General features: G+C 37.7%; 2 protein-coding genes across 3 annotated transcripts; both read right to left on the minus strand.

Moving 5' to 3' along the window:
- Positions 1 to 2,884: 2,884 nt before the first annotated feature.
- Positions 2,885 to 7,243, minus strand: LOC100538177 (uncharacterized). 2 transcript variants are annotated; one of them, XM_087237928.1, is made up of 5 exons: positions 7,193 to 7,243; positions 6,804 to 6,853; positions 5,528 to 6,752; positions 4,409 to 4,456; positions 2,885 to 4,201 (listed from the first exon to the last, which is right to left on the minus strand). In XM_087237928.1, the coding sequence occupies exons 1-5, from the start codon at positions 7,203 to 7,205 to the stop codon at positions 3,030 to 3,032; spliced, it is 2,508 nt and encodes an 835-aa protein (XP_087094054.1). In that variant the 5' UTR covers positions 7,206 to 7,243; the 3' UTR covers positions 2,885 to 3,029. The 2 variants fall into 2 exon arrangements, with proteins under 2 accessions (XP_087094054.1, XP_087094053.1); XM_087237927.1 differs by having other exon boundaries at positions 5,528 to 6,853.
- A 3,537-nt stretch (positions 7,244 to 10,780) lies between these two features.
- wu:fa03e10 lies at positions 10,781 to 16,003 on the minus strand. The gene is made up of 4 exons (XM_087238323.1): positions 15,951 to 16,003; positions 15,355 to 15,630; positions 13,389 to 13,436; positions 10,781 to 13,189 (listed from the first exon to the last, which is right to left on the minus strand). The coding sequence occupies exons 1-4, from the start codon at positions 15,964 to 15,966 to the stop codon at positions 12,849 to 12,851; spliced, it is 681 nt and encodes a 226-aa protein (XP_087094449.1). The 5' UTR covers positions 15,967 to 16,003; the 3' UTR covers positions 10,781 to 12,848.
- Between the last annotated feature and the right edge of the window lie 5,580 nt (positions 16,004 to 21,583).

A 21,583-nucleotide genomic window follows, 5' to 3' on the forward strand; every position in this document is an offset into this window, starting at 1 on the left:
AGTAATATAAACAAACGGTACAATACTGTACTTTTCTACAATTATATGCAACAATATTCATTTACAGTGATATGAACAGAGATGTAAATACTATAATATTAAAAGTGTAACTGCAGTTTGGTTTAAATCACTAGTCTCTCACTACTCTTCTGCAGGTAAGGAAGCTCGAAACAGCAGAAGAGAGCTTTTAGTGTCAATCTGGTTTGCAAGATGATCAATCTTACCTGAATGTGGGGAAGGGGGTGATTAATGTTTTCGTTTTGAAAAAAGATTCCCCTGGGGCTGAAGATGCCTTGATGTCAAAAACAGCTTTCAGGTGTCCTGCAGCTATTATGTGTTTGACAGTAACCTCTTGAGATTGCTGGCTGCACTTGTGAGTTTATATATTTGTACGCTTTGTGATTACACACATGGTTTTGAAATTCAACAAGAAAACTTACAAATTCATTATATAAGTTAGTGAATTGACTCTTCATCTGTCTGGAAATCTTAACAGAGCATTGCATATAGAATTAAACTTCCATGCATTGAATTGCATTGTTAATGTAAAATGTACTTTCTGTAACATAAACGGTTCTGGCAACAGAGCTAAGGATCCACTATGCAGTGTCTTTATTCATTTGGGCACAGATAAACAATCCAAGTAGGAGAGAGCAGCAAGTTTAAAGGCAATCAAAAAGAGTAGATAGGGGTCAAACAACATCAAACAAGGCGTAGGTCAGAAAACACATCAAGGCAAGACCATGGAAAAGGCTTTGTAATGTTACAGGGAATAAAGAAGAAATTTAAGTGTATGTATGTGTATATCTGTGTGTATGTATGTGTGTATGTGTGTGTGCTGTTTTTATGGTCTATCTGATTAGTCCATCATAAACTTTCAGCAGTGTGTTTGTAATCAGAAGGGATCAGGAACTGGTGTGTGTGCACCTCACATTATGGGAGTTGTAGTTCAATATTCTGCACAGGCTAGATCGCTGGTGATCTAAAGAGTTAATTGCATAAAATGAACACTGCTTAGTGTGCACACAACAGGGAGTTGAATATAACCCTTTATTAGTTCACTGTCATACTGTTTGCACAGTTCCTATATATATATATATATAATTCTGTGTGGGTCTATATACTGTATAAGGAATCAACTAAAAACGAAAATGCTGATTTTCAGGAAAGTTTTTATTTAGAAACTCACAAGCAATGCTGAAAATGGAAGGATCAGAGCAAATACAAACCAAAATACTAATTAAAGAAGAAAGAGGAACTAAAATCTAACAAGTATTGAATATAAAAAAAATGAAATTATTTAATTCACCACTTTGTAGACATTATAACAAGCTGTTATTTGACTGAAGACAACACTCATAAACCCATAAACCATTTATTGCAGCAGAACAAATAAATGCATTATGCTTTATAATCAGTGTGCTTAAAACATTTGGCCTTTTACAGTATTTTTTTGTTATTCATGTATTTATTTAATTATTATTTAGCTATTATTTAGACTATCTTTATCAATTTGCAAATCAAAACTCCCAAAACGTGTAATGAATATGGAAATTTTACTCACAGTTTTAAACACTGACAAAAGTTTCATCCAACAAACACTGACCCAAACAACATCGACACTCAGCACTACATGAGGATGTCTTGCGTATAATGTCTTAAAAAGCTGAGTTTGTGTTTAGTTTTATGCAATTGCATATATGCAATTGCATATATAAAGTCAGAATTATTCGCCCTCCTGAATTATTAGCCCCCCTCTTTCCCCCCCCTGTTTAAAGACGAAGTATGTAAGTTTGACACCCAGTGGTTGAACTAGGTATTGCATTCCTGGATCAATACACATTTTCACTCGGCTCCTTCTCGAAGTCCACGCAATTGCAGGTTGCCAGATTAACGTGCGTGCTATCAATGTGAGAGTTTGAATGGCATTTTACATGACATTTATTGCCATACTACTGAAAGCAGCAGCAGCAGATAAATAAAGTAAAATAAACAGTTTGAAACTGAACTTTAGAACTGAGACTCAGTGCCAACAAATATCAATTATTATACAAGAGTTCGTTTTAATCAAGCTGAGACCATCTCATTCAGTCGATCTCGGAGCAATTGTTTTGGCGCGGATCCGATTGCGATTGCTGGTTTCACATATGCCAAACGAACCGCGCTAACTGGGCAAACGAGACAGGTCCTGAAACAAAAGTCTAGCTGTGAAAGCACCCTAATATGCTGTTTTCCATGAAGGCACCCCGGTGTGCTGAAATATAATTGGCTAAACTGGCATTGGGTGGGTTAAAAGAACCAAAACAAAGCACAGCACGTAACACACATTTTCAAAGCATAATACTTGACTTGGACAGCATTGTATTTTTTGCACAGAATTTTCCAAGATACTAGTATTCAGCTTAAAGTGACATTTAATAGCTTAACTAGGTTAATTAGGCAAGTCAATGTCTAACATTAGTTTATAACATTTGAGAAAGGAAAAACAATTCACAGGAAAGCAAATCATTTTGACCTTAACTTCATGTGAATATATATATATATATTTATTATATATATATTTATATATATATATATATATATATATATATATATATATATATATATATATATATATATATATATATATATATATATATATGGTATTAAATGATCTACAGTTTTGCTTACGCAGAGTGATTGGTACATCCAACATTTTCTCACGGCATTTCCTAACTTGATTCAGTGGCTAATTCGTATGCATTTGGACGATCTCATTCGCCCAATGACAGTTGGGTTTCGGTGCCATTTCGTATGAATGAACTCATACGACTTAGCCACTAAACTCACTAAACGTTTACACTTAACACATTTACATTTTCTTGTGTGATTAGGCTGGGTAAAACACAAGTACCGAAAGTGCTGAAGAAGTGACCAATGTATTTTCAGATTCGATTACTAATAATAATGATAACAATAACATAAATGATAAAAATAAAAACTGTTGAGCTAAATATTTAATGAGATGCAGCAGTGGCTTTTATCTTCGTTTAATTCTTCTTGGTTATAGGCGTCTTGGCGTTTGTATCAGCTGTAGTGGTTTTTATTTTAGTTTGTTTCGTCTCGGTTTTAGGCGTCTTGACATTTGTACCAGCTGCAGCGGCTTTTACCATCGTTTGTTTCTTTTCGGTTATAGGCGTCTTGACATTTGTACCAGCTTTAGTGTCTTTTATCATCGTTTGTTTCTCCTCGGTTATTGGCGTCTTGACATTTGTACCAGCTTTAGTGTCTTTTATCTTCGTTTGATTCTTCCCGGTTATAGGCGTCTTGACATTTGTACCAGCTTTAGTGTCTTTTATTATCGCTTGTTTCTTCTCGGTTATAGGCGTCTTGACATTTGTACCAGCTCCAGCGGCTTTTTCCATCGCTTGTTTCTTCTCGGTTATTGGCGTCTTGCCAGTTTTACCAGCTCCAGCAGCTTTTTCCATAGCTTGTTTCTTCTCGGTTATAGGCGTCTTGACATTTGTACCACCTCCAGCGGCTTTTTCCATCGCTTGTTTCTTCTCGGTTATTGGCGTCTTGGCAGTTTTACCAGCTCCAGCAGCTTTTTCCATCGCTTGTTTCTTGTCGGTTATAGGCGTCTTGACATTTGTACCAGCTCCAGCAGCTTTTTCCATCGCTTGTTTCTTCTCGGTTATAGGCGTCTTGACATTTGTACCAGCTCCAGCGGCTTTTTCCATGACTTGTTTCTTCTCGGTTATAGGCGTCTTGACATTTGTACCAGCTGTAGTGTCTTTCATCATCGTTTGTTTCGTCTCGGTTGTAGGAGTCGTGGCCTTTGTTCCAGCTGTAGTGTCTTTCATCATCGTTTGTTTCGTCTCGGTTGTAGGAGTCGTGGCCTTTGTTCCAGCTGTAGTGTCTTTCATCATCGTTTGTTTCGTCTCGGTTGTAGGAGTCGTGGCCTTTGTTCCAGCTGTAGTGTCTTTCATCATCGTTTGTTTCGTCTCGGTTGTAGGAGTCGTGGCCTTTGTTCCAGCTGTAGTGTCTTTTAACTTTGTTAGCTTCTTCTGGATTTTTTTTTTTGTCTTCTTGATTTTTTTTTTGGTTTTCTTCTGGATTTTATACATCATAGCCACTGTATCAGCGATAAGAACAGCTTTTTCGACTCCCGACTTCATCTTTTTCCGGATCTTCTTGCGCATTTTCTTATTAACCAGCTCATCTTTACACATGGGTGGGAAAAGTTTATGTTAGTTTGATGTTAATGTAGTTATCTTGATAGAAAGTGCATGTATGAGACACAATATCCAGTGAACCTCATTTATATAAAAAATAATACTACTGATACGAGTATTTAGAAACCTAAAGTGAAACATTAATGATCATCTATGGCTTTACAAGCATTTCTTTCAATTCAGAAATTGCTCACCTGGCAGTTTGGAGACAGCGAGATCCATTAAGCCCATTGCGATGATATCTGTATTCACACAAGAGTTAAAGTAAACCAAAAGTACTGTAAACATCATCAACAAGCAAGTTCAGTGTGACTGGGCGGGTTTATAATATGATAATGGGCGTGGCCTCTGTAGTACAATAAACCCTCATGAGCGGGGCTTGTTCAATGTGACTCACTCAGGGTGGGTTTATGCTAATATGGCACAGTTATGAGCAGGGCCAATTGTGACTCATTCAGGGCAGGTCTATGCTAATAAGGTAAACTTTTTTACTGGCCGTGGCCTCAGTAAAGTGACTCACTCAGGGCAGATCTATGCTAATACTGCAGTGCAATAAGCATTCATGGGCAGGGCTTGTTCAATATGACTCTCTCAAGGTGGGTCTATGCTAATACGGCAGCGTAATAAACATTTGTGGGCGGGGCCCTGTGGGCCTGTTCAATGTGACTCACTCAGGGCAGGTCTATTCTAGTTATACACAATCATGGGCAGAGTCAGTTCAGAGTGTCTAACTTAAGGCAGGTCTATGCTACTAATGCATTGTCCATCAACAGTCGTGGGCGGGCCTGTTCAATGTGACCTAATTAGGGCAGGCCTATGGTAATTATGGCGCAGTCATGGGCAGAGCCAGTTCAAAATATCTTACTCAAGGCAGGTCTATGCTACTATAGCAGTGTCCATCAAAAGTTGTGGGCGGGGCCTGTTTAATTTGACTTAATTACTGCAGGTCTATGCTAATTATGACACAGTTCAATGCGACTCATTCAAGGGCTACACTAATAAGGTAGGGTTTGTCAACAATCCTGGGCGTGGCCTCTGTAAAGTGACTCACTCAGGGCAGATCTACGCTAACACTGCAGTACAATACACAGTTGAGGCCGGGGCTTGTTTAATGTGACTCACTCAGGGAAATCTATGCTAATATGGTACAGCCATGGGCGGGGCCAAATATAATTTATTTATAATTTAATGACATTTTTTAAATAAATGTATGCTGTTTAATATCTTAAACTGCAGTCAGAACATACTGAATTTACTAGATATAGAGGTACATTCAGCTGTTAAATCACTGTATTATGTAAATATCTACTTACCGGAGATCTTGTCACCATCTTCATCTTCTTCATCATCATCATCTTCATCATCATCATCATCATCATCATCGTCGTCGTCATCATCTTCATCTTCTTCATCCTCCTCCTCCTCCTCCTCATCTTCCTCATCTTCTTCTACCTCTCCATCATCTTCTTCTTCCACATCTTCTTCTACCTCCACTTTATCTTCTTCCTCTTCCTCCTCCTCATTATCTTCCTCATCTTCTTCTACCTTCTCATTATCTTTACCTTCCTCATCATCTTCTTCCACATCCTCATCTTTATCTTCCTCCACCTCATTAAGTACATCACCACCATCATCTTCCTCATCCTTATCTCCCTCCACCTCATTAATTACATCACCACCATCATCTTCATCCTTATCTTCCTCTACCTCATTAATTACATCACCACCATCATCTTCATCCTTATCTTCCTCTACCTCATTAATTACATCACCACCATCATCTTCATCCTTATCTTCCTCTACCTCATTAATTACATCACCACCATCATCTTCCTCATCCTTATCTTCCTCCACCTCATTAATTACATCACCACCACCATCTTCCTCATCATCATCTTCCTCCACCTCATTAATTACATCCCCACCATCATCTTCCTCCACCTCATTAATTACATCACCACCACCATCTTCCTCATCTTCATCTTCCTCCACCTCATTAATTACATCACCACCACCATCTTCCTCATCTTCATCTTCCTCCATCTCATTAATTACATCACCACCATCATCTTCCTCATCCTTATCTTCCTCTACCTCATTAATTACATCACCACCATCATCTTCCTCATCCTTATCTTCCTCCACCTCATTAATTACATCACCACCACCATCTTCCTCATCATCATCTTCCTCCACCTCATTAATTACATCCCCACCATCATCTTCCTCCACCTCATTAATTACATCACCACCACCATCTTCCTCATCTTCATCTTCCTCCACCTCATTAATTACATCACCACCACCATCTTCCTCATCTTCATCTTCCTCCACCTCATTAATTACATCACCACCACCATCTTCCTCATCTTCATCTTCCTCCATCTCATTAATTACATCACCACCATCATCTTCCTCATCCTTATCTTCCTCCACCTCATTAATCACATCACCACCATCATCTTCCTCATCCTTATCTTCCTCCACCTCATTAATCACATCACCACCATCATCTTCCTCATCCTTATCTTCCTCCACCTCATCATTTACATCACCATCATCATCTTCCCCATCCTTATCTTCCTCCACCTCATCATCTACATCACCATCATCTTCGTAATTGTCTTCATAATCTTCATCTTTAATAATGACCAAAATGAGAAACACAGAGTCACAATAAATGTCAAACATTTGAAAACATTTGCTTTATGTCACATCAACAAACTCTCTAACTGAGATGAGTGCATGTTTATGAATATACTGTGAAAAAGGTTCATAAAAGGCATATGGAAAACATCTACAAAACCATAACCATAATAACCAAACATTTGACAGAAGGGTTAATAATGTAGCGTATTTACAGTATTTGAACGTAATCAATAGTGCAGAATTCCTGTCCTAGCTGTCTAGTCTGTGAGTGTTTGTTAGATTAGTGTTAAATTACTTTTAAATTAAATATTAAATTAGTTTAGACTGACCTCTTGTTGCCATTTTTGCCTCCTGCAGTCACTCAGATCCACGGTTCATCTGAATATGAACTGAAAAAGAGGAACGTCTAAAGTCTTCACTGCATCCCGCCTTTAACATGAGGAAACACCCACAACACACTCTCTGAAGAAAAATGCTGCATTCCAAGTGAGCAGACGAGTAGATTATTAGTTTTAACAAATAGGATTTAACATGTTTTAAGAATATTATTACACTCAAAAAAAATATGGGTCAAATGTTGGGTCATATGTGGACAAACCCAACCTTTGGGTTATTACAGTTTTTTCCCAGTTGTTTGCACACGTTTTCTGAAAGCAGGTATCATGTTGTCAGAACTCTACACACAAATCACACACACATTGGTCAAAACCCTTCAATTCTTCAGCAAAATAAAACTCTATGTTCCAATCAATGTAATTTATTCTCAAAATGGTGTTTTGTTATCAAATGACACACAAGCCATCACATGAATAGACAATTATAAGAACAGTTGAGCACTGATGTGCCTAATGTAAAACACTATGAGCACTTCTTCTCCATTCATCGTAATGACTTACTGTAAGCCTTTTTTTTTGTTCAGTGTTCACCTACTACAGACATAAAGTCCTACAGAAGTGCATTGTAAAATATTTCAGAATAATGTTTTTATAGAAAACACTTAAATACCAAATATATTTTACTGTATTTTCCCCACAAAAACAGTGTACACTGTTCATCTCAGCCAACACAAAGTTGCACATAGTGTGGTCTACATATGCCATCAACAGAAGTATTTACAGAATACAGTTACAGTATATATATATATATATATATATATATATATATATATATATATATATATATATAACCAACTATACCACATCTTTTTTTCTGTTTTGGTCTGGCCAAGCAGTGGGGGAAATGTTATCTCACATGGCAAATCCAGCCATGAAAAGCATCAACTGCTTTAGTTTGGAGAAGGGGTATATGTGTGTGTGGATTTCAGTCATACACTTTCCATCCCCAGGCAGAAAAAATATCCTCAATAGGTTTGAGGAATGGAGAATATGGAGGGAGATAAACAACTAAAAAACATGGGTGGGCAGTGAACCAGTTGTGAACCACAGAAGCTCTGATTTCCAAATTCCACTTGAGACATGTTTAGTCATGTGATGAGCTAGTATGCAAAGTAGGGCTGCTGACTGAGCCATTTTGACAGACAGTGCGTTCCTTGTAAACGCAAGAGATTTTCTGCATAGAAATTGCGCCAGATGCAGAGAACTGTGTGTAGTGTTTTTTTTTAAAAAAAGTGTGTTTTAAACCTGCAATTAGAGTGTGAAGCAGGAATTGTGCTTGTAGTTTAGCAGAATTGGTTCAGGGGGTTGGTGCATCAGTTACATGTTTTAGTCATTAGCCCCTTTAACACATACAAACCTTTCCGGAAAATTAACAGCAATAATTATTTACACAGTTGGCATTCAGATGAACATAAAAACGTTATCTGACTGATTTCTAGCAGCTAAATGTGTCTGGAAAAATATTCAAAGGCCTTTATTCTCATAATCCGTCCACGCGGCAGTTATGAAACAAAGAATATACTCACAAATTGAGCATTGTGTTTTCAATTGTTTTGCTGTAGTGTGTGATGATGTGTACAGTGTTTACATTTATGAATGCTTTAAGCTGCTCTTTTGGTGTGAAAGTTTGAGTTTTGAAGTGAGAAGGTGTGGTTGTGTAGCTTTAGAAAAGGGTGTTGTTTTTAGGGGAACATGGCGGAAACATTTGTTAAATGTGTTTTAGCATTTGAGAAAAACTGTAATGTTTTCATTTTGAAAATGATTCCCTTAAAGCTGAAGATGCCTTGATGTCAAAAACAGCTCTCAGGTGTCCTGCAGCTATTATGTGTTCGACAGTAACCTCTTGAGATTGCTGGCTGCACTTGTGAGTTTATATATTTGTACGCTTTGTGATTACACACATGATTTTGAAATTCAATAACTAAATTTTATCCAATCATTGCAAAAGTCATTGAATTAATTAACTCTTCAGTTGTCTCGAAATTAGACAATCTTAACAGAGCATTGCATGTAGAATTAAACTCCCATGCATTCAATTGCATTGTTGTAAAATGTACTTTATGTAACATAAACTGTTCTGGCAACAGAGTTAAGGATCCACTATGTAGTGTCTTTATTCATTTGGGCACAGATAAACAATCCAAGTAGGAGAGAGCAGCAAGTTTAAGGGCAACCCAAAAGAGTAGATAGGGTTAAACAACATCAAACAAGGCGTAGGTCAGAAAACACATCAAGGCAAGACAATGGAAAATGCTTTGTAATGTTACAGGGAATAAAGAAGACTCAGCAATGATGTATGTGTCTGTGTGTGTGTCTTTGTGTGCTGTTTTTATAGTCCATCTGATTAGTCCATCATGAGCTTCCAGATGTGTGTTTGTAATCAGGGGGATTAGGAACTGGTGTGTGTAGACCTCGCATTATGGGAGTTGTAGTTCAATAATTTGTGATCTTGAAACTTAAATGCATAAAATAAGCACTTCTTAGTGTGCACACAACAGAGTGTTAAATATAACTCTTTATTACTTCACTGTCATACTCTCTGCACAGCTCCTGGGTGATTAAAGTACTTACTTTACTCATATATATATAGGTGAAGTTTTTTTTTCCCTCTCCGCTCGCCACTGCCTCGCATGGTTCAGGATTGGTAGAGCTACGCATCAATGAATTTGCTCTTCAGTGTTTGAACTCTCAGTAATGATTAAATCACACTGAACTGAGCTAAACTGAACTGAACTTAAACACTAAAACCTGAACCACACTGTTCCAGTTACTGAACCACACTGTTCCAGTTACTATGACCATTTATGTGAAGCTGCTTTGACACAATCTACATTGTAAAAGCGCTATACAAATAAAGCTGAATTGAATTGAATTGAATATATATAATTTTGTATGGGTCTATATACTTTATAGGAAATCAACTAAAAACAAAAAGTCTGATTTTCAGTAAAGTTTTTATTTAGAAACACACAAGCAATGCCAAAGATGAAAGGATCAGAGCAAATACAAACCAAAATACTAATAAAAGAACAAAGAGGAACTAAAATCTAACAAGTATTGAATATTAAAAAATGAATTCACACTCATAAACCCATAAACCATTTATTGCAGCAGAACAAATAAATGCATCATGCTTTATAATCAGTGTGCTTAAAACATTTGCCCATTTCCAGTATTTTTTTATTATTCATGTATTTATTTCATTATTATTTAGCTATTGTTGGATTAATTTTTTTGAAAGATTCAAAAAGACTGATATCTTTTTAACAATTTGCAAATCAAAACTCCCAAAACGTGTAATGAATATGGAAATTTAACTCACAGTTTTAAACACTGACAAAAGTTTCATCCAACAAACTCTGACCCAAACAACATCGACACTCAGCACTACATGAGGATGTCTTGCGTATAATGTCTTAAAAAGCTGAGTTTGTGTTCAGCTTTATTCAATTGCATATATGCACAGTTAAAGTCTGAATCATTCGCCCTCCTGAATTATTAGCCCCCCTCTTCCACCCCCCCCCCCCGTTTAAAGGCGAAGTATGTAAGTTTGACACCTAGTGGTTGAACTAGGTATTGCATTCCTGGATCAACACACATTTTCACTCGGCTCCTTCTCTGAGTCCACGCAAGTGCAGGTTGCCAGATTAACACGAGTGCTATCAATGTGAGAGTTTGAATGCCATTTTACATGACATTTATTGCCATACTACTGAAAGCAGCAGCAGATAAATAAAGTAAAATAAACAGTTTGAAACTGAACTTTAGAACTGAGACTCAGTGCCAACAAATACCAATTATTCATCAGGTACATATGATGATAATGTTAAAGAGGTTTAATGTTGTGTATATTAGATTACAGACCTTACCATGTTGTTGGAGTGCAGTAAGTGCACTATTCTGTGCTTCTGAATGGCTGTATTTACATATCTGTTGTGTTTTGTCTGATGCAAACATCCAAATTGCTGATCACTGCAAATCTCTTCACATAGCGTGTTGTTAGCACACAAGGTTGCAATGTAATCTGTTCACCTAATGTTTACATTCCTAATATTTATATTACTTGCTAATAATAACCACCCCACGTGGAACTCGTTACAGAGTCTGCTACTGTCCACAAGAGGTTGCATTATCCGTCGTGTACGCATGCTTTGAGAGCCTTCCTAACTGAGGGAATCTAAGGGTGCTTTCACACCTGTGAATCAATTCATTTGTTCCAAAACAGGGATTAAAATTGTTACATTGTTGCTCTTTGTTGCGTTTCGCTTTCACACGGCAATGTTTCTAAATGGACCAAAATAGCTAAAACAAGTCATGTGTGACTAAACTCTCCTCACATTGGTCAGAGATTCACGATTTATTTGCAGAGTCCCGCTCAGCTGTCAGGGGCAGTGGTGGTTTGGTGGTGTTTGACAGGGTGCACGCAAAGTGTCTGAAGTGCGAGGAGGGATCTGGTGGGGAGGGGTGAGAAGGGTGCGCAATGTATTTGAAGACCGGGAGGGAGACGCGCGATTACCGGGAAATTATCACACATTTGCGGCCATCCGGGTGTCAGTGCATTTGAGGGAGACTCCCGGTGACATCCGGGAGACTTGGGATGTCTGAAATGACCTCCTGCCCTACTCATAGTTCTCTCTTCATATAGCCGTATGCCTATTACATATCCATAAAACACTGTGATATAACCAGGCTCGGATCGTATCGCTTTCTCACTATAATTGATCAGCTCCAGAGTTCGTTTCAATTGAGCCGAGACCACCTCATTCAGGCGATTTCGGAGCGATTGTTTTGGCGCGGATCCAAGCGCAATTGCTGAATTCACATTTGCCAAATGAACCGCGCTAACTGGGCAAACGAGACAAGTTCTGAAACAAAAGTCTAGCTGTGAAAGCACCCTAATATGCTGTTTTCCATGAAGGCACCCCGGTGTGCTGAAACATAATTAGCTAAACTGGCATTGGGTGGGTTAAAAGAACCAAAACAAAGACAGCATTCCAGCACGTAGAGCACATTTTCAAAGCAGAATATCTGACTTCAGCATTGTATTTTTTGCACAGAATTTTTCAAGATACTAGTATTCAGCTTAAAGTGACATTTAATAGCTTAACTAGGTTAATTAGGCAAGTTAGAGTTATTATGCAAGTCTATGTCTAACACTGGTTTATAACATTTGAGAGAGAAAAAAACAATTCAGAGTTAAGCGAATCATTTTGACTTTAACTACATGTGAATATATGTATATATGTTGTTAAATGATCTACGCAGAGTGATTGGTACATCCAACATATTCTCATGGCATTTCCTAAATTGATTTAGTGGCTAATTTGTATGAATTTGTATTCACACAGTTTAGCACGATTTGCTTATCCCCAATGACGATTTGGTTTAGGAGCCATTTTGTATGACTAAACTCGTATGACTTGACTACTAAACAAAATTTAAAATAGTTACTTTCCTCGTGAGATCAGGCTGAGTAAAACGCAAGTACTGAAAGTGCTGTAGAAGTGACCAATGTATTTTCAGGTTCGATTACTAATAATAATGATAACAATAACATAAATAATAAAAATAAAACTGTTGAGCTAAATATTTAATGAGATGCTGCAGCAGCTTTTTTCTTCGTTTGTTTCTTCTGGACTTTAGGTGTCGTGGCATTTGTACCAGTTAAGGTGGCTTTTATCTTTGTTGGTTTCTTCTGGGTTTTCGGCATCGCAGCATTTGTTCCAGTTGCAGTGGCTTTTATCTTCGTTTGTTTCTTCTGGGTTTTCGGCATCGTAGCCTTTGTACCAGCTGCAGCTGCGTTTTTTCTTTGTGTTTTCTTCTCGATTTTATGCATCATAGCCTTTGTATCAGCGATAATAACAGCTTTTTCGACCCCCGCCTCTTTCATTTTGCGAATCTTCTTTTGCATTTTCTTATGCACCAGCTCATCTTTACACATGGGTGGGAAAAGTTTATGTTAGTTTGATGTTAATGTAGTTATCTTGATAGAAAGTGCATGTATGAGACACAATATCCAGTGAACCTCATTTATATAAAAAATAATTCTACTGATTTAGTAACCTTAAGTGAAACATTAATGATCATCTATGGCTTTAGAAGCATTTCTCTCAATTCAGAAATTGCTCACCTGGCATACTGGAGACAGCGAGATCGCTTAAGCCCATTGCGATGATATCTGTATTCACACAAGAGTTAAAGTAAACCAAAAGTACTGTAAACATCATCAACAGTCATGGGCGGGGCAAGTTCAGTGTGACTGGGCGAGTCTATGCTAATAAGGTAAACAATACCAGATGTGGCCTCTGTAAAGTGACTCACTCAGGGCAGATCTACGCTAACACTGCAGTACAATAAAGAGTCATGGGCAGGTCTTGTTCAATATGACTCACTCGGGGTGGGTCTATGCTAATAATGTAGGGTTTGTCAATAATCCTGGATGTGGCCTCTTGAAAGTGACTCACTCAGATCAGATTTATGCTAATACAGCAGAGTAATACACATTTGTGGGCAGGGCCATGTGGCCCTGTTCAATGTGACTCACTCAGGGCGGGTCTATTCTAATTATAGCACAATCATGGGCGGGGCCTGTTCAATGTGACTCAAGGCAGGTCTATGCTAATAATGAAGGGATTGTCAACAATCCTGTACATGGCCTCTGTAAAGTGAGATCTACGCTACAGCTGCGGTCACACTGGGCTTTTCCTCCTATAGGCTTCCATTCATACGCACGCGAATGCGTCGAGTTTCGCAGGTTGCTGCGGTGCAAAGTTCAAGCTTGGTGAACTCCGACCTGCGAAATCGCATCACATGACTGCGTGGGACCAATCGAGGGTCAAAACATGACCTCTCCGGACAGAAATTTAAATATGGACCAATAGCTCGCTTATTAAAATGTCTAATCATTTTGTTTAATCCCACCCTTTTTTGCTGCTCCGCCCGACAGAATTTCGCATGCATAAACTCTAGCGTGACCACAGCTTCATACTGTAGAGTAATACATATTTGTGGGCAGGGCCTGTGAGTTCAATGTGACTCACTCAGGGCGGGTCTATTCTAATTATACACAATTATGGGCAGAGTCAGTTCAGAGTGTATAACTTAAGGCAGGTCTATGCTACTAAAGCAATGTCCATTAACAGTTGTGGGCGGGCCTGTTCAATGTGACTTACTTAGGGCAGGCCTATGCTAATTATGGTGCAGTCATAGGTGGAGCCAGTTCAAAATATCTTACTCAAGGCAGGTCTATGCTACTATAGCAGTGTCCATCAAGAGTTGTGGGCGGGGGCTGTTTAATGTGACTTTATTACTGCAGGTTTATGCTAATTATGACACAGTCATGGGCGGGGCCTGTTCAATGCGACTTAAGCTGCGATCACATTAGAGTTTGAGCATGCGATATATTTTGTCGTGCGGGGATGCGAAAACGGGCGGGATTAAACAAGCTTATTAGATATTTAAAAAAGCGAGCAGTCAAGTGATGCGATTCCGCAGGTCAGAGTTCACCAAGCTTGAACTTTGCACCGCAGCAACCTGCAAAACTTGACACATGACCCTGTGTTTCCGGTCTGACGCATTCGCGTGCGTATGAATGGAGTCTATGGGAGGAAAAGCCCAGTGTGACTGCAGCTTCATTCGGGGCTACACTAATAAGGTAGGGTTTGTTAACAATCCAGGGCGTGATATCTGTATTCACACAAGAGTTAAACTAAACCAAAAGTACAGTAAACATCATCAACAGTCATGGGCGGGGCAAGTTCAGTGTGACTGGGCGGGTTTATGCTAACAAGGCTAATATGATAATGGGCGTGGCCTCTGTAAAGTGACTCACTCAGGGCAGATCTACGCTAATACTGCAGTGCAATACAGAGTTGAGGCCGCCGGGGCTTGTTTAATGTGACTCACTCAGGGAAATCTATGCTAATATGGAACAGCCATGGGCGGGGCCAAATATAATTTATTTATAATTTAATGACATTTTTCAAATAAATGTTTGATGTTTAATATCTTAAACTGCAGTCAGAACATACTGAATATACTAGATATAGAGGCACATTCAGCTGTTGAATCACTGTAATATGTACATATTTACATACCGGAGATCTTGTCACCATCTTCATCTTCTTCGTCATCTTCTTCCTCATCATCATCATCATCATCATCATCATCATCATCATCTTCTTCCTCATCTTCATTTTCCTCCTCCTCATTATCTTCCTCCTCCTCCTCCTCCTCCTCTTCCTCATCTACTTCTACCTCCTCCTCATCTTCTTCTTCTTCCTCATCCTCTTCAACTTCTTCCTCAGCTTCATCTTCCTCCACCTCATCATTTACATCACCATCATCTTCGTAATTGTCTTCATAATCTTCATCTTTAATAATGACCAAAATGAGAAACACAGAGTCACAATAAATGTCAAACATTTGAAAACATTTGCTTTATGTCACATCAACAAACTCTCTAACTGAGATGAGTGCATGTTTATGAATATACTGTGAAAAAGGTTCATAAAAGGCATATGAAAAACATCTACAAAACCATAACCATAATAACCATACATTTGACAGAAGGGTTAATAATGTAGTATATTTACAGTATTTGAACGTAATCAATAGTGCAGAATTCCTGTCCTAGCTGTCTAGTCTGTGAGTGTTTGTTAGATTAGTGGATGTTAGATTAGTTTAGACTGACCTTCTCTTGATGACATTTTGCCTCCTGCAGTCACTCAGAGCCTTGGTTCATCTGAATAAGAACTGAAAAAGAGGAACTTATATAGTCTTCACTGCATACCGCCTTTAATATGGGGAAACACCCACAACACACTCTTTGAAGAAAAATGCTGCATTTCAAACCGGCATGCCCAGCAGGTTATTAGTGTTAACAAATAGGATTTAACGTGTTTTAAGAATATTATTACACTCAAAGAAAATATGGGTTATTGAAACCCAATGTTGGGTGATATGTGGACAAACCCAACCTTTGGGTTATTACAGTTTTTCCGAGTGGTTTGCACACATTTTCTGAAAGCAGGTCTCAAACCACACACACATTAGTCAAAACCCTTCAATTCTTCTGCAAAATGAAATCAAAACAGTGTGATTCCTTCCTTAAAATGGTGTTTTGTTTTCAAATGACACACAAGCCATCACATGAATAGACAATTTTATGTACAATTAAGCACTGATGTGCCTAATGTAAAACACTATGACCACTTCTTCTCCATTCATCATAATGACTTGTTGTAAGCCTTTTTTCGTTCAGTGTTAAACTTAGTTTTTTAGGAATTGCTTAAGCACGATTTTCAAAACAGGGGCCGAGTTTTCAAAACAGTACACACAAGTAGCACAACCACACACCCACTTAGCAAAACACTACAGATCATTTGCATAATTAAACACTCTTGTAAAAACTCGACACTACTGTTTTTTTTTTTTAAACACACTTTTTTTTTTACCATAAGAAACGTGTGTTTCACATTTACTATACTCAGTTTGCACGAGTTACACTCCGCTGTGATAAACACTTTTAGCACTTCTACTTCCCTATGATTAGAGTAGGCTACCGTCAACAAAGTACAAATATAAACTGAATCCACCAAAAACTACACAAAACCAATGCAGCACACTGAAGAAACTCATTTATTTCTCAATATGCCCAACATGTTGACATGGAGATTCATAGTACTGTAACAACATGTAATTTTACCTATTGTACTGAAAGTTTACTGTTACAAAAAAAAAAAGAAAAAAAAGAATACTCTCTTCATCTAGCTGGATCTGGCCAGAGAATTTCATCAACAACGCAGGTAATGTCATTACTAAGACACCTTGGAAAGAAATGTCTTGAATGACGAATCCATTCAATGCAAAAAAATGCTTTTCTTACCTAGATTTGTTTTGTCTTATTTCTTGTCCAAATATCTAAAAGTTCTTAAATCAAGAAGCATTTCCTAGACAAGCAAAACATATTGTCTTGTTTTCAGAAATAATATGCCAAAATGAAGTGAGTTTTTCCTCAAATCAAGCAAAATAATCTGCCAATGGGGTTAGCAAAATAATCTTGTTTTTCGATTTGTAATAAGATTATTTTGCTTACCCCATTGGCAGATTATTTAGCTTGATTTAAGGAAAAACTCACTTCATTTTGGCATATTATTTCTTCCATTTTTTTCTAATTGTTTACACTGCAAAAATGCTTTTCTTATTTAGATTTTTTTGTCTTGATTCTAGTCCAAATATTTAAAAATTCTTATATTAAGAAGCATTTTTCAGACAAGCGAAACATATTGTCTTGTTTTCAGAAATAACATGCCAATATTTAATGGGTTTTCCCTTAAAACAAGCTAAATAATCTGCCAATGGGGTAAGCAAAATAATCTTGTTTTTTCCTTTTGACCTAAGATTATTTTGCTCACCCCGTTAGCAGATTATTTAACTTGTTTTAAGGAAAAACTCACTTAATTTTGGCATATTATATCTTAAAACAAGACAGTTTGTTTTGCTTGTCTATAAATTTCTGCTTGATTTAAGAGTGTTTAAATATTTGGACAAGAAACAAGACAAAAAATCTAAGTAAGAAAAGCATTTTTTGCAGTTTACACAATTACTTGTACTTCAGACACAATGACTACAACATGTAAATAATGCACCAACCCCCTGAACCAATTCTGCTAAACTACAAGCACAATTCCTGCTCTAGACTTTAATTGCAGGTTTAAAACACACTTTTTTTTTCAAAACACTACACACAATTCTCTGCATTTTGCACAATTTTCATGCAGAAAATCTTGTTTTCACAAGGAACACACTGTCACAATTGTAAATTCAGTCGTCCTACTTTGCATACCAACTCATCACATGAGTAAACACCTGTCACACAGAATTTGGAAATCAGAGCTCATCTGGGTCACAACTAGTTTATCTCCCCCTCCATATTCTCCATTCCTCGAACCTATTGAGAATTTTCTTTTTTTCTGCCTGAAGATGTAAAGTGTATGACCGACATCCACACACACATATACCTATTTTGCAAGCTATAGCAGTTGATGCTTTTCGTGGCTGGATTCGTCAGGCGAAGTGACATTTCCCTCACTGCTTGGCCAGACCAAAACAGAAAAGAGGATGCAGTACTGTATTTTATTTATTTATTTTATTTTTTATTTTTTTAATTGTAACTGTATTCTGTAAATACTTGTTGATGGTACATGTAGACCACGGTATCTGCAGCTTTGTGTTGGTTGGAATGAACACTGTGTACTCTGTTTTTGTGGGAAAATACAGTAAAATATATTTGGTATTGTTTTCACAAACTAATTTCGAGAGGAGCACGTGACATGATAGACTGCAGCTGGCCACTCATCTACACTCATTGGCTAGCCAATCAGATTGATCCAAACTCACTATAAGTAACCTAGCTAAGATCTACTCCCTTATCTTCGTTTCCCGAAGAAACCCCCCATCCACCCCTTCTCCTCCTTTCCTCTTTTGCCGAGGGGAGCTCTCGAGAACACCTGACCTCGTACTCCCCTCACATGCCCTATGGACCTGGCGGGAGCCCTGGGCTCAACTATTTCCGAGCTCAGGGTTCTCTCCCGGGACAGCATGCCAAACCTGCTAACTTGCTAACAAGTGTCAAACAGTATCTAAGTGTGAACTCTTGAATTTGTATAAAAACAACACTCTGAAATATTTTACAATGCACTTCTGTAGGCCAAAAAAAAAAGGCTTACAGAAAGTCATAATAATGAATAGAGAAGAAGTGATCATTGTGTTTTACATTAGAGTATAAATACATTTGAGAAGAAAGCACACTGTTTTGAACTTGCAGAAGCATTGAAGAGTTTTGCCCAATGTGTGTGTGTGTTTTGTGTGTAGAGTTCTGAAAATACAGAAAATATTTGTCGCTAGAGCACCTTTAGAGGTCAGAGGAGTGAGGTTTACCTGCACAGAACTCACTAGCTGGCCTCTGTTACATAAACAATAGGAAAAAACTGTAAAACAAGACAATATGTGTTGCTTGTCTAGAAAATGCATCTTGATTTAAAATAAAAAAATTGTAGATATTTGGACTAGAAACAAGACAAAAAAATCTAAGAAAGAAAAGCCTTTTTTTGCAGTGTTCTTGCATCGCTGCTACCTCCATCTGGTCACAGGTCTCCTCCTGTCATGGCTTGGATGAGGGATACCTCAGCTTGGAGATGGAGATTATACACCTTCCACCACCACGCTGAGAAAAATCTCTTCTATAGGGTTGAGGAATGGAGAGTATGGTGGAAGATATAGGACGATGAATTGTGGATGTTGCTGACACCAGTTCTGAACCAGAGCAGAGCGATGGTAAGACACAGTGTCCAAGACAACAATGTATTGCATATGATCGATTTGCTGATTTTCTTACTCTTTCCCTGACACTTTCCATTGTGCTTGAAGACCGATGAACTCACCTGCTGCTTTTTATAGTGCTTAAACACCTGATTGGTGTGTCTACAATTAAGCAAACAAGTGTTTGCACACCTGATGACCCAATGCTGAACCAATTGGTTGGACGGCGCGGTAATTTGACAGTCAGTGCTTTGGTATTGCTAAGAAGTGATTTCATGATAGATTTTAGTGTGTATTGTAAGTTAAGTTTGTTTAGTGTTTTGCAAATCACTGCGTGTAGAGTTTTGCAACAAGTGTGAGGTTGTCAATGTGCTGATAGTTGCGCAAATATGGGCTGATGTTTTGCTTCTTGTGTGTAAGGTTTTGCTAATAGTGTACTACTTTTAATTTTAGTGTGTAAGCAATCCAGTAAAACTGTACTACAGACATATAGGCCTACAGAAGTGCATTGCAAAATATTTCAAAATAATGTTTTTATACAAAACACACAAATACCAAATATATGTGACTATATTTTCCCCACAAAAACACAGTGTTCATCTTAGCCAACACAAAGTTTTACATAATATGATCTACATATGCCATCAACAGAAGTATTTACAGAATACAGTTACAGTATATATATATATATATATATATATATATATATATATATATATATATATATATATATATATATATATATATATATATATATATATATATATAACAGCTATACTGCATCCTCTTCTCTGTTTTGGTCTGGCCAAGCAGTAGGGAAAATGTTATCTTGCATGGCGAATTCAGCCATGAAAAGCATCAACTGCTATAGTTTAGAGAAGGGGTATATGTGTGTGTGGATTTCAGTCATACACTTTCCATCCCCAGGCAGAAAAAAATTCCTCAATAGGTTTGAGGAACCAGGTTAGTTTTGAACCAGAGGAGTTCTGATTTTCAAATTCCACTTGTGACATGTTTAGTCATGTGATGAGCTAATATGCAAAGTAGGGTAATTTTGAATGTTAGTGTGTACCATGTAAAAACAGGAGATTTTCTCCTTGTGCCAAATGCAGAGAATTGTGTCTAGTGTTTTGTAAAAAGTGTGTTTTAAACCTGCAATTTAAATGTAAAGCAGGAATTGTGCTTGTAGTTTAGCAGAATTGGTTCAGGGGGTTGGTGCATCAGTTACATATTGTAGGCATTGCGTCTGAGGTGCAAGTAATTGTGCGTTGACAATAGGGAAAAACTGCAAGTATTAATTTCGAACAATAACCCATTATTTTTTTAAAGAATATTTTTTTTTAACACTACAAAAAAAAAAAAAAAAAAAACAACAACAACATTGTAACCCAAAATTGGGCCTAATATAGACAAACTCAACCATTGGGTTATAATATATATATATATATATATATATATATATATATATATATATATATATAACTATCATTAAAATATAATTGAAAAAATTAACTAAACTTGGTGTTAGGATGATTCTAAGGGCTCATATATTTAGGGGGCCGCCAGAGACATTATCAAGGGCCCGCACAAGTCACCAACGAGGGCCACTCGTACGCTGTAATCATAGACATGATGTTAAGTCTACACTCTGTAAACATCTGCTAGAGGACTATTAACAGTAAACTAAATGAAGCCATTGTTATGGTTTAACTGGTGTCCGTGTGAACTGGGGACCCTTTTGGGGAACTGGAAGATTGGCAGATTCATCACTTCTTAACAAAACATGCCCGTATCAAATAAATATTCTTATCACTTGGTGTCAGTGTCATTGTATTAAAATTGACATGTCATAAATGGGGGGTGAAGCAGTGGCGGAGTAGGTAGTGCTGTCGCCACACAGCAAGAAGGTCACTGGTTCGAGCCTCGGCTCAGTTGGCATTTCTGTGTGGAGTTTGCATGTTCTCCCTGTGTTCACGTGGGTTTCCTCTAAGTGCTTCAGTCCAA

This window comes from Danio rerio, chromosome 1, assembly GCF_052040795.2.
Source record: "Danio rerio strain M-AB ecotype USA chromosome 1, GRCz13ab, whole genome shotgun sequence".
NCBI classification, from domain to species: Eukaryota; Metazoa; Chordata; class Actinopteri; order Cypriniformes; family Danionidae; genus Danio; species Danio rerio.

Bases quoted from the DNA above. Each gene is read 5' to 3' on its own strand.
- LOC100538177 (XM_087237927.1), bottom strand. The intron at 4,457-5,527 runs GTAAGTAGATAT...GTGTGAATACAG, and splicing joins AGATGGTGACAAGATCTCCG to ATATCATCGCAATGGGCTTA. The intron at 4,202-4,408 runs GTGAGCAATTTC...CCATGTGTAAAG, and splicing joins CGCTGTCTCCAAACTGCCAG to ATGAGCTGGTTAATAAGAAA.
- wu:fa03e10 (XM_087238323.1), bottom strand. The intron at 13,437-15,354 runs GTATGTAAATAT...GTGTGAATACAG, and splicing joins AGATGGTGACAAGATCTCCG to ATATCATCGCAATGGGCTTA. The intron at 13,190-13,388 runs GTGAGCAATTTC...CCATGTGTAAAG, and splicing joins CGCTGTCTCCAGTATGCCAG to ATGAGCTGGTGCATAAGAAA.